This window comes from Canis lupus, chromosome X (assembly GCF_011100685.1).
Source record: "Canis lupus familiaris isolate Mischka breed German Shepherd chromosome X, alternate assembly UU_Cfam_GSD_1.0, whole genome shotgun sequence".
NCBI classification, from domain to species: Eukaryota; Metazoa; Chordata; class Mammalia; order Carnivora; family Canidae; genus Canis; species Canis lupus.
In genome coordinates, this window is record NC_049260.1 from 84,287,859 (window position 1) to 84,301,591 (window position 13,733).

At 47.9% G+C, this 13,733-nt stretch overlaps 1 protein-coding gene across 1 annotated transcript; it reads left to right on the forward strand.

The window, feature by feature from the left end:
- The first annotated feature begins 1,992 nt into the window (after positions 1-1,992).
- On the forward strand, positions 1,993-13,150 carry RTL9 (retrotransposon Gag like 9). Its single transcript, XM_038586583.1, has 3 exons — positions 1,993-2,144; positions 7,384-11,493; positions 12,035-13,150. The coding sequence occupies exons 2-3, from the start codon at positions 7,462-7,464 to the stop codon at positions 12,149-12,151; spliced, it is 4,149 nt and encodes a 1,382-aa protein (XP_038442511.1). The 5' UTR covers positions 1,993-2,144; positions 7,384-7,461; the 3' UTR covers positions 12,152-13,150.
- Positions 13,151-13,733: the final 583 nt, after the last annotated feature.

Consider the following 13,733-nt stretch of genomic DNA (forward strand, 5'->3'; position numbering starts at 1 on the left):
CTCTTTGCTGAGCAGGGAGCCCAATGTGGGGCTTGATCCCAGACCCCAGGATCATGACCTGAGCCAAAGGCAGATGCCTAACTGACTAAGCCACCCAGGTACCCCTAAGGCAATGGTTCTTAAGCTTTAGGGTTTCAGAATCACTTGGGTCAAAATGCAGCTTCCTTGGCTCCACCTCAGACCTACTGAGTCTGACTCTTGGAAAGTGGGGTGCATCCAACCTCCGCCCAACCTCCTCAAATCTGCATGTGCATTTTAGTAGTCCTTTTAGGGGGTGGCTGACACAGAGGTTCCCTGATCACACTCATCGAAATTCAGTTTGGGAAAGTTTGGGGGGGTACTGTGTACTGCCTTGACCTCATCTTCAAGAACAAGGTCAATGTCAACAGATGGGGCCAGACTCCAATTTAAACCCCTTGGATCTGGGGCTGATTCTGCAAGAGGATATCAGCTTGTCCTCTTTCCTGATCTGGGAGGTGAACCCCGACACTGGTTATCTCAGGGCAAGTGACAGGGCTGAGATGAATGCCCAGCAGTTTGTCTGGAGGACCCCATCTGCTCTGCAAGGTACAGAGCTCCCAGCCCACATGTGTTCACTAAGCATTTTCCACGAGGAGCACAAATTGCAGGAACTTGGGGGCATGGGCAACAAAGAACAGGAGAAAAAATGACCAAATACAGAGAGATGGATTGTAAACCATGGGATTGAAAATGTAAACCTAACTTCTTCGGCTGAATGTGGCCATTCTCAGCCCTACAATTATTGTGTAAGAATTCCGTTCACGCGTTTATTGATGCCATTGATAAAAATGTTGTACGGGACAGGATCAAGGCTGGCAGCCACTTCTTGGATTGCCGTGGAAAGAGCCCTACTCTGGCCATGGTATTGAGCCAGTTTTGAATTGATCTGCCTTTAGGAACTCTGCCTGGGAAGACGAGTTATGGTCTGAATTTTGCTTGGAGAGCCTTCAGCCGGAAACAGGTCTGTGATCCAAACACTTAATGGCATCAGGCACGTATCAGACATGAGAGCTACGTCGTCCAAGGGGTGGCATAGGTCAGATGTGTTGGCTAAGTCCTGTCTCAGCATGGCTTGAGTCTGAGCTTGGCCACTTTTATTTTTCTCACATTCATTCCTGTGGACGCTTTCTTTATCTAATGTGAGTGTCTTCACTTAGGCTAAGGTCAAACTCTGCTCTCCCATCTTCTGGCCAGAGAGCCTTCCTGTCTTATAGGTATCTGATCTTATCTATGTTGATATTCTAGCTCTGAATGATTCCCTAAAGCAGGTCCTTGGACAAGTGCCCACCTTTCAGGAAAATTGCAGCAGCCCTCCGTGCAATGAGAATGCCCGAGGACTATGTAGTCCGTGTTCTGTAAAGTGAAATCTATTTATTTAAACGACTGTCCTTTATTCTGAGAAGATTGCCTTCTCTTTTCGTGTTTAGAGAAAGCCCTTGCTTTTTTTTTTTCATGAAATGATAATTTGGGGTTGTTTTGTTTTGTTTCTTAATGCCTTTCCTTGGAAAAATCAAAATCCAGCAAAGTCCCCCATTTCTTTGCTTTGCAATAGCTGTGAATCTGGGAACCTGGTCTAATTGGTCCAGTTTTGCCAGTACCTCGAGGTACCTCCTCTGACCACTTATGTCCTAAGTGCTTATAAATTACCTGCTTCATAATCTGCAGCAGAATCTCTCCGAGGATTGACATTAAGCTTACAGCTCTGGAGTTTACAGTATACTGGTCTGTAGTTTCCTTATTGAAGAAAATTGGGACACTGCCCACTCCCAGTCCTCCGGTATCCCTCCTGTTCTTTCCAATTCCACAGATCCTTCAGGACAGCACCTAACATGAGGCAGTTCCGTTTGCTCCTCTTATAATGTTCTTATCCCTATAGAGTTGGACATGCATATACATGTTGTTTGGGGAATTTGCAGCACATCCAATGAAAGCGTAATTCCCAACTAACAGTCAAATCTTTCTCCTTGGAGCTCCCCGGAACACACCTACCCTCTCTTCCATATGACAGCCCTTCACAGACTTGAAGACAGTGTTGTGACTCTCCCGTGAGTTAAGAGCACCAGCTGAGTCAGAGAGACCCAAGTGACAAGCGCAGCTTCACTCTCTCAGCCGTGAGAGCCAAGGTAAGTAGCTTGATTTTATTTTCTCTCTACTTCAGTTCTTTCACTGATTTATAAAATGGGGTTTAAAAAAAACCACCCCACTTCATTGGTTTATTGGGCAATAAATAATGTGATGTATGTAAAGTGCTGCCTGGCAGGGTGAGCATTCAGTAAATACTGGCTATTTCCACCTCCCCTTCATTTATAAAGAGCCGAGTGGGCATTTGAAGCATCAGGGCTGTTGGGGAGCAAATAGGTGAGGAGAGTTTCTCTCTCCCTAATTGATCAGGGAAGGCAGAGGACCCTGACATAGAGCAGGTCTTTCTTTATCATTATCCCGAGGTGGTCTATTTTCACTTAACCAGATGCTTGTTTGCTAGGGCTGGGGGAGAGGATATTGTCGAGAATCTAGGGAAAGGTTTATTTTCAAGAGCTGGAGAGCTATTTGTTGACATATTGAACCGTCTCTTGTTTATTCTTATTTCCCCGAGCAGCTTGCCATGCAATCCCCCAAACTCAATTACCGTTTGTGAGGCGGCAGGATCATGACACCTCCTAGCCATATTGATCAATGCAGACTGGGCAGGACGTGAGGGACCTAAGAGATGCTAAGCAGCAACTTCTGGGCTTTTCTTTCCTTAGAAGGCCTCCCCTTTCTGTGTTTGTAGAGGCACTGACATTAATAGTCTGTGCCCCAAATGGACTGAGCATGCAGTGAGAACTGTGTCTCTCTCAGTAGCCTCCTTCGAAGTACGCTGATGACGACTGGTCACCAGCGACCAGACCTTGGAATCCTGGCGTGACCAGTGCCAGAATGGTTTTCCAACTGTAGCTCTTTGCACACACTGGGTTTTGCAAGCAATTGCATGATATGAACTCTGAATGCCATTGCAGCTAGAAAAAGTTTGGAAGGAGACACACCCAACTGTGAACAGACGGAGGAATGGGACTTGAGGGGATGGGGGGTGGGGTAGGCTCGGGACTAGCTTTATCTACATGTAGAATTTCTTTTTTTTTTACATGTAGAATTTCAAGTTTTTATCCTGAGACTATGTTCCTAGATTATTTGTGTCATTATCAGGCATAAATAAAAGTTAGAAAAATGAGAGATTGCTTTTCACAACAAAACAGAGCAGAACAAAATACAAAATAAATGCAAGCCACTGGATACATTTTTCAGAGGTCACTACTAACCGAGGAGCTGAAGAGCACAAGCCTTAAGTGTGTTGGGAGAGTAAGGTTGCTTAGAGATCCCTAGAGAGCGTGCAGGGAGAGCAGGAAAGAGGGCTAGACATAGAACCCCAGGGTAACACACCTTTTTGCAAAAGAAAAATAACGTTTTCCCCCTCAAATACAAGTAATATGGATCCATTATAGTTTGTATCTGTATAGTCTATACATTATAGAAAATACAGATAAGAAAACGATAGAAATCCCTTTTAATCCCACTGCTCAGGTATGGTCACTGTTAACATTTTGCTTTATTCTATATCCTTCCAGATTGTATGTTTTTCTATGCAAAAATACACATAGTTATTTTATAAAAATCAGCTTGTCATTTTCAATGGCTGCTACAAATCCACCATGATTTGTTTAACCATTACATGACTTGTGTTCTAACACTGGCATTTGAGGTCATTGCCAAATTTTTCTGATCATAAACAACCATGCTTTCTAGTTGTGTGAACTTGGGAAAGCGAATTAACCTCTCTGTGCGTCTGATTCCTCATCTGGAAATGAAGGTGATAACCATACCTGGCACATAGGGTTGTCATAAAAAGCAAGATCCTGTATGTAAGGTGCTTGGCACAGTAAATGCTAGCTTTCCTGATTAGGTATAATAGTAATAATAGCAATTGCTATTGTTGGTTTTCCCGTGAGTATCTCTTGGTATAAGGGAGAGGGGGGAGCTCTGGGGTCAAACGGAGCTGTGTGCTTTTGGTCATGGCAGTTCACCTCACTGGAGCTCAGTTTTCTTATCTGTAGAGTGGGAACTAATAAAGCCTAGCTCACAGGGAGGCTGTCAGGATCAAATGAGAGAATGTAAAGCCCTCAGTGCCGTTCTTGGTCTATGGGAAGAGCTCAATCAAAGTCAGTTGGTGTTATTATTATTAATATTACTATCATGATTTCCATCAGTGAGTCAGCCACTGGTGGGGGGTGGAAAGAGGAAGATGGCAGGGAGTCTAGCACTTGTGGCATTTCCAGCCACTTGTCTGATTCCAAAGAGAAAATGATTGGGGATCACATTGACCCGGGCCCAAATCTGAGCTTTGCCATTTGCTAGTTCTGGGACTTGGTTGCAACTTCTCTAAGCCTGTTTATCCATTGACAAAATGAAAATGGCATCGGTGCCTATGTTGTAAGTGTTGTCTTGGGTCCCAAAGGATATAACCCAAATATAGTGCTTAGCCTGAGTGGTCGAGTATTGTTAGTTGCTAATTATGAGCGTGGAAGGGTTTATAAATGACCTGAATGCCCCCCTCAAACCCTCAGACTCTGATTCCCTATATACCCAGGCTACTTAAACTTCCCCCCTGAAGGCTTTGCCTTGCTCAGGGCTCAAGGACCAATTCGGCCCCTAGTCGGATGGTTAATAGAATCATGATTCGGACAGTTCGAGGGCTCTGGTAAACCTTTCTGCTAGTTCTACTCTGACCTTGTGCCCCAGATGTAGAAAGCAGGCTGGAGCCCTGCTTCTGTGAGCAAACCCTCACCTGGCATGCTCAAGAATGGTGTGCTTTTTTGCCGGCTGTCTGTGCACCCTAGAGCTTCACAGTCATATTCTTGCCCTGTGGCAGGGACACTGGTTGACAGATTCCCCACCGTGTATCTGACACTGGGGCAAATTGGCTTTTTGTTATTACCATGGCAGGCGTCTATTAATAGCACCACGGTCCATCCTCTCAAACCTTGCTCTCCCTGCACCTGAAACTCTTGGAACTCTCCGGACTGTTGCTTGCACTCGGCCTCTGGCCGTGGCTGTGGTTCACCTTACCTCTAACCTCTGCCCACACTTCCACATTATACTGGTGACATTGCCTGGTTCCCAGGACTCCTGGGTCTGCTCAGCTGCAGAGGATGTGTCTCATTTCTGTCTCATCTCTTTAATTGCGTGCATCTCCTCTTTTCCCTGGGACAGCCAGAGGTGGGCAGAGTGGGCTGGTGCAACTATTGGGGGTGAGGGTGGGGTGGAGTTGCATAGGCCAAGTGCTAAAGTGGAGCTTCTGGAGGGCTGTCAAATGAAAGGTGGCCAGAGGCAAATGTCAGAGCCTATATAGAGGCAGGAATCTGGGACCAGAGAGACAGAGCAAGCACTAGCAAGTCAGGAGCAGTGGGGCGGGTGGGCGGGCAGGCTGGCTGGCTGGCTGGCGGGCAGGAGGGGGGCGTGGCAGGGGATAGCTAAGGGAGATTGCAGAGAACAGCTGCTGGTACTGGGTCTTACTTTAATGAACTGGGCATGGGGCATAAGTAAACTGGCCAGCCTGAAAGAGCCAGGGGCGCAAAGGACATACTCTCTTCTCCCTAACTGGCAAGGTAAGATCTTCCTGGGTTTTGCCTGGTGGGAAACTGTAGCATGTTCAGGGATTTTTCTGAAGATGAGAAGTGGACATCTATGAATGGTCTTTTGACTCATCTTTCCCATTGCACCGATTATTGGAGTAATCAAGGTGCCAGCAGGAGGCTAGTATTTCTCTTACTGTGCCCCGTTTCAGGGCTGTCCAGGCTAGAGATGGGTGGGAGGGCTGTTGATGATGTGACTAAGAGGGAGAGAAGGCAGACACGGTGGATCATTACAGTACAGTGAGAGCACATTATGGCATAGTAGGGGGGCTCTGGCATGGAATGTACCTGGTGATCTGTGTGACTGCAGGCAAATTATTAAGCTTCTCTGGGCCTTAGATAACTTGTTTGTAAGATGAAGATGGAGTACCCAAATCTCTTAGCTTTGTTGTAGGGACCAATTGAGATGGTGCATATAAGTGCCTAGTGGAGTGCTTGTCAGTCAATGCATGCTCAAGAAATGTTCACTGTTGGTCTTTCTGTTGTTAGTAATCTCATTATTATTATGGAGGCATAATGCCACGAAATTGATGACTTTTGTGACATTGTCAAATAAGTGTTCCATTTTTGGCATGGGCAGGCTGTGGGAATGCATTGACATTGTGTGATATGTGTGTTCCTTTCCAAGCTATGTGCCAAGAATCCCCTTCTGGGGCCACTTATGGGGGTGGGCAGGTGGGGGTGAAACTCTAGGACTGCCCACCCAAGCGTCATCAGAGAAACTTGAAATCTGTACAAGCTATAGACTATTCAAGAGATGTCGGAACAGTAACTTAATGAAGTGTTAGGGATGCCAAAGGTTAGACAACCCCGAGGAGGACGTGATAGTAAAATCATACAATTTTTACTATCACAGTGATCCTATTTTAGCCCCAACCTTGACTAATCTGAGAAAGCTGGTAAAATGGGAATAATACCATCACACAGGGTATCAGATTCAAATGGGATATTGCTTGCAAATCCCCACACCTTACAGTTTGAATTTGTATGCAGTTGCCTAAGTACAGTGCCTGGAACACACTAAGTGAGCAACACATGGTAATAGTAGTGGCTGTGGTGTTTGTCAGTAATGAAAAGGATACACAGGATTTTCAGTTCATGGAATGCTGTGATCATAAATAGGGTCTTCAGTTTGTGGCTCAGATAAGTGCCTTGCTTTTCCTGAGAGAAACCTTCAGGGCCATCAGAGTAGCAGAATGGAGACTCAACCCCGGGCAGGTCTCAATGAGCCCTAGGAACTAATGATCAGCCTGGAACAAAGGGCTTTCTCCTGCAGGTCCGCCAGTCCTTTGGCTGCCTTGTGAGTGCTCTGGTGGGACAGGAAGCCGTACTTCTCACAGTTTCCCACAAGGTGGCGCTGCTGCTTCATTTGATCCAGGCCGGCCCAGGCTCCTGTAGGCTGAGCTAGCAGAGGTTCATAGCATCTATAAATGGAGAGGTTGTGCTGTGCTGTGCTGTGCTGTGCTGAGCTGTGCTGTGTGACCAAGTGGGTTGGTTTGAAAACGATGGGGTGGAAGGGATCTTTGCTCCAGCTTTAAGTTCATTCTTGCTGCACAGCTTCTTTAGCCTGATGGGCCCATTTCTGGTGCCACGTAGCTGGCAACAGGTGTAAAAGGTCTCTGTCACAAATCTTTGGTCTTTTCCTCAATCTTTTCAATACTGGCTTTTGACTACTAAACTTGTTTCCCATTTACAGATTTTCTTGCCATTTGGGCTTCAGCAAGACTTCCTGATACCATCACTTTAGGGACTCTCTCCACATTATCTTGTGGCCATGGCAGATATGTCAATACCTTTACATTCACTCCGATTCAACAATATGCTGAGGGAAGAAAATGTTGACCCCCAAAACAGGGGGACAGCCTTCTCTGGACCAGTACTAGAGACTCAAGCGGAGGTCCAAATCCTGCATTCCCATGTACAGCCTATAATCTCAACATCAGCGTCAGACCCTGGAGGGATGTCTGCACAGTTGATGACTTCCCCAGCCTTTGATGCCATGTCTACCCCTCTAATGGGAGCACCAAACTCTGGAGCACTGTCCCCACCACTGATGCCAGCCTCAGACTCTGGGGCACTGTCCCCATTGCTAATGCCAGCTCCAGATGCAGAAGCACTGTCCCCTTTGCTAATGCCAGCCTCAGATTCTGGAACGTTGTCCCCATTGCTGTCCACTTCAGACTATGGATTAATGTCCCCAGGGCTGATGACAATTCCCGACTTTGGAACAATGTCCGCAGCACTAATGGCAGCAGCACATCCTGCAGAGATCTCACCATTGGCAATGCCAGCTTCATCCTCTGGAGCGATGTCCACACCTATGATGAGCACTCCATCCTCTGAAGCGATGTCCGCACCATTGATGCTGGCCCCAGATCCTGGAGAGGTATCTTCACTCCAAATTTCAGACATAAACCCTGGAGTGATGTCCACACAGCCAATGCCAGCTCCAGGCTCTGAAGCCATGTCACCACTGCAAATTACGGATGAAGACACTGAAGCAATGTCCAAAGTCCTAATGACTGCTTTGGCCTCTGGAGAGATATCTTCACTGCTAATGTCAGGCACCGACTCGGAAGCCATATCCTCACTGATAATGTCAGCCCTAGCTTCAGAAACATCAGTCCAGCAAGCAAGCACCCAAGACTCTGGGGAGATGTCCACTCAGCTAATGTCAGGCCCAGATTCCGAAGGAATATCTTCACCGCTAATGTCAGCTCCAGGTTCTGGAGCCATGTCTACACCACTCCTGTCAGTCCCAGATGCTGGGGAGGCATCCACAGTGCCAAAGGCAGCTCCAGACACTGAAACAGTGTCCCCACTGCTAATTACAGCCCTAACCTCTGGAGTGATGCCCACCCAACTGATGTCAGCCCAAGACTCTGTAGTGATGCCTCCACAGCTAACACCAAATCTAGAATCTCAAATCATGTCTACTTCACCAATGACAGCAGCAGCCTCTGGGGGGATGTCCACAGCACCAGTGAGAGTCTCAGACTCTGGACCAATGTCCATATCATGCACGAGAGCTCTAGCTTCTGGCAATGTGCCAACATTTCTAAAGACAGTCCCAGACTCTGCAGCATTGTCCACCCCACCAATGATGATCACAACCTCTGGAGCCATGTCCACTGAGCAAATGTCAACCATGGCCTCTAGAGTCATGTCTACACAGTTCACAATGGCCAGAACTTCTGGAGCAGTGTCTACAGGCTTTATGAAAGCGACAACCAGTGGGGCAATGTCCACACCGCGAATGAGATCCCCGGCCTCTGTGATGATGTCCACGCCCCTAAGGAGAGTCCCAGCCTCTGGGGCAGTGTCCACACACCCAATCACAGCCCAAGCGTCTGAGACGATGTCCACCCCGCAACTATCAACCCCAGCCTCTGGAGCAATGTCCACACTGCAAATGAGAGCCCCTGTCTCTGGAACCATGTCTATGTCACAGAAGAGAGCCTCAGCCTCAGGAGTGACAGCTGTACCACAAATGAGAGCCTCAGCCTCTGGAGCCATGTCCACCCCACGGATGACAGTCAAAGCCTCCAGAGCAATGTCTACACTGTTAATGAGAGACACAGCCTCAGGAGTGATGTCCTTGCCACAAATGAGAGCTATGGCCTCAGGCACGTTGTCCAAACCACTAACGACAGCCAAAGCCTCAGAAGCAATGTTCATGCAGCAAATCACAACCACAGCTTCTGGAGAGGTCTCCACCATGCTAATGAGAGACACAGCTTCTGGAGCTCTGTCCGTCCGGCAGATGACAGACATCGCCTCTGTGGGGATGTCCACACCACTAATGCGAGCCCCAGCCTCTGGAGACATGTCCATACCACAGATGACAGCTGCAGCTTCTGGAACGATGTCCATGCCTCTAATGGGAGCCCCAGGCCCTGGAGGAATACCCACAGCATTAATGAGAGCCACAGCCTCTGGAAAGATGCCTAGTCAGCCAATGAGCACCCACGACTCTGGAGGGATGTCCATGTCGTTCATGAGATCCATGACCTCTGGAGGGATGTCCTCACTGCAGATGCAAACACCAGTTTCTGACATGATGTCTACACCAAAAATGAGAGTCCCAGCCTCTGGGATGATGTCCATACCACTAATGAGAGCCCCAGACCCTGGAGAGATGTCTGCACTGCTCACAAGAGCTTTGTCCTCTGGAGAGATGTCCCCACCACTAATGAGACCCCCGGTGTCTGGAGAGAGATCCACATCTTGGAGAGTCCCAGCTTATGGAGCAATGTCTACTCCACCAATGATGGCTCCAGCCCCTGGAATGATGCCCATGCCACAAATGAGGGCTGCAGTCCCCAGAGCAGTGTCCACACCGCTAATGAGATCCACAGCCTCTGAAGTGATGCCCATGCCTCAAATGACAACCACAGCCTCAGGAGGGGTAGCCCTGCCACTAATGAGGACCCCAGCCTCTGGAGCAACATCCATGCCACAGATGATGCCTGCAGCTTCTGGAGAGATGTGCATGCTATCAATGCGAGCTCCAACCTCTGGAGTAATGTCCCCACCACTAGTAAGAGCCTCTGTCTCTGGAATCATGACCACACCACTAAGGAGACCTTCAGCCTCTGAAGCTGTGTGTGCAGAGATATGGAGCGGTCCAGCCTCTGGAAATATGTCCCCTGTGCAAATGAGAGCCATGGCCTCTGGAGAGATGTCTAAGCCATTAATGAGAGCCACAGCCCCTGGAACGATGCCCATGCCATTGATGTCAGCCGTGGCTTCTGGAGACATGTCTGTGCCACTAATGAAAAGCATGGCCTCTGGGGCAGTGTTCGCACTGCAAACAAGAGTCACAAATTCCGGATCCATGTCCTTGCCACAAACAACACACACAACTTCTGGAAGGATGCCTGCACCACCAATGACAGCCTCAGCTTCTGGAATGATGTCCATGCCACTTGTGAGAGCCACAGCCCCTGGGGGGATGTCCGTGCCACAGATGAGGAGCCCGGTCCCAGGAGCCATGTCCACACCACAGATGGCAGCTGCTGCCTCTGGAACGATGTCCATCCTGGAAATCAAAGCCACAGACTCTGGAGAAACATCTGCTTCTCATGTCACCATCACAGCGTCTGGATCAAAGTCCACACCACGCACAACTGCCCCAACCGCTGAAACAATGAAGCCACCACCAGAGGAAGTCCCATCCTTTGGCATGCTGACCCCAGCACTCTGTTACCTCTTAGAAGAACAGGAAGCAGCCCGGGGTGCCTGCTCGGTGGAGGAGGAGATGGAGGTCAATGAGGAGAAGCAAATGAAGGGCTTTTTGAACGACTCCGAGAAAATGGCATTTCTGGTGTCTCTGCATCTGGGGGCAGCGGAGAGGTGGTCCATCTTGCAGATGGAGGTAGGAAACCCCCTCTCCAATGAAAACAAATCCTTCCTGAACAGATCACAGGGCTTATATGACTCCCTCTCCGAGATAGACATCCTCAGTGCTGTTCTTTGCCACCCCAAGCAGGGCCAGAAGTCCGTCCGGCAGTACGCCACTGACTTCCTGCTGCTGGCCCGACATTTGTCTTGGTCTGATGCCATTCTACGGACCAGGTTTCTGGAAGGACTCTCAGAAGCTGTTACCACCAAAATGGGCCGGATCTTCCTGAAGGTGGCCGGCAGCCTAAAGGAGCTGATAGACAGGTCTCTCTACACTGAGTGCCAGCTGGCTGAAGAGAAGGATTCCCCGGGCAGCTCCAGCCAGGTTCTGCTGTCAGCCTGTAAACGGAATAATGAGGAGGCAATGGAGAATGAACTGAACTCTTATCAGCAGACCGAGGAGGTAATGATGGGGAAATACACTCAAGGGGAGTGGTGGGGAGTGATGGGGAATGCTCCTTTGAATAGAATAAGGAAGAGATGAGGGGGAGACGTTGAGCTTCTAGCCCATAACCCCCAAGCTGGAGTTTCATCAGTGGCCTGGCTAGGCAGTTATTTGGGGGTGTATTAACCACTTTGAAGCAACTCCCCAGCTCCTGTTCGTGGGAGCCTGGAGTGGCTAAAGGTCTATGTCTTCTGATTGTGAGGGAACCAGTTGGGGCCCAACTCACCAATTATCCTAAGGGAGGGATCATCTTTGGATCATCTTTGGGGGGGCTGAGTCTTACCTACAGGCACATGTGTTGTGTACCCAGATCACTAGGGAAATTGGCTAGCCTAGTCCTCGGTCACAGATTATGCGCTAACATGGTATATGGTCAAGCCAAGTTTCTTGAACTGCTAAGTTACTGACAATAACCACGCAGAACTCCCTTATCATAGTAAGTGTGGCTCTTACCTCTGCTGGTTTTTGTTTGTTTGTTTGTTTGTTTTCTCACTCTCAGCACCAGCATGTTCCCAAACGCTGTTACTACCTGAAAGAGCATGGAGACCCTCAAGAGGGTCTGCATGACCACCTTCGACAGAGCACAGGCCATAACAAGGCCCCCACCAACAAGTAATGCTTTCTGGAATCTTCTCCTGTGATGTCTGACTCCGCTGCTAACTTGAGGACTGGTTCCTGGACCCATTCCATTCAATTACATCATAAATCTTGTGGCCTTCCCCCCTTCAGACTCCCCCTCCAGGCACATCCCACCCACCCCCCAACTCCCAGTTGTTTGACTTGTCCTTCTCTTTTACCCCACATGCCTATGACTTGCCCTGACAATCAGAAGTGTGGACTTCAAGAGTGTTTGGTGTGTGAGGTTCTGAACTCCTATTGCCATTGAGGCCAGCCCTAGTTCCTGGTCCAGGGAGAAGTCTAGGCAGGAGAAACCATATCCTACCTCAAAAACACCTTAGAGTGTCTTGCCACATGTCATCAGGCAAACGTGAGGAAGCCCTGGTCCCATTTCACCTGGCAGGGGAACCTATAAGGAGAGTGATGCCCACTCCTAAACCACCCTTTTCATATGCCCCAACTCATAGCACCCAAAATGGGTCTCCAGAGCCCTTGCCCTGTTAATAGTCTCCATCTTGAACCATTCATTTTGACCCACAATAGTAATCATAGTAATGGCTGACATTTACTGATTATGTATTATGTCACAGGTACTGGCTAATTGACAAGCACCATCTCACTACATTCTTATCATAACCCCCAATTTGTTCTTGTGTTGTCAACTTATGACTTCTTGATCTTTTGTTTATGGCCCTTGTTTTGTTTCTCAGTGTCAAATTGCTAGCTCTGACTCTTGGTGGCCCCCTCAGTAATTAAGTGCCCCTGCTCCCCTTGGCTATTGTGCTTCGTGGCCAGCACTCTTGATAAAGGTCTTGTCTTTAAACAGGCATAGATAGTTAGAACTTACTATGCACAGTATTTGCCTTCAGGTTGGTAGGATTGTGGGTGTTCTTACTTTCCTCTTTCTACTTCTCTGTACTTTCCAGATTCTCTGCAGTAAGCATGTATTACATTTGTAATCATAAAAGTCAATAAAGTTCATTTATGAAAAACAGAATTAACTGTGGCTGACAGAATTTGATTCATGGAGTCCTTCATTCAGTCAATATTGTTTGATCTAACATGTGTCAGCCACTGTTTTAGGGACAGATAGATAAAAACCCTGATAGAATGAAAACTCCATTCCCGTTGAAGGGGTAATGAGTGAGAAAACACATATGTAAGATGGACTGAAATAATGGTAAAGGCTATGAAGACAAGAAGTCAGGATAGTGGGGAATCTGACACTAATAGGGCCAATTTATTTATTTAGTAACAGTCCATGTAATTGGGTTACTCATAGATCTTTTAAAAACAGTAGGAGCGGCATGATAAGAAACATTATAGAAAGCTAACTTGACCACAGTTTGGAGGCAGGATAGGGGAAGGGGTCAGAGGGCAGTTGTGAGTCCCCTGATGTAAATAGTACAGGTAACTGTCTTGCCAGCTCACTCAGTCTAGGGCTGGGGCAGTGGGGATGGAAAGAGAAGACAGACACCAAATTCTCTCTGAGGACCCACATCTGCTGCTCCATTACCCTAAACATTGGGTCTGATTCCAGGAAGAGAAAAATGATTCTCAGAAAAAAACAAAGGTTGGCA

Excerpts from the sequence above, each read along its gene's own strand:
- RTL9 (XM_038586583.1), top strand. The coding sequence starts at position 7,462 with ATGGCAGATATGTCAATACCTTTACATTCACTCCGATTCAACAATATG. Across the intron at positions 11,494-12,034 it reads CTTATCAGCAGACCGAGGAG|CACCAGCATGTTCCCAAACG; the intron begins GTAATGATGGGG and ends TCTCACTCTCAG.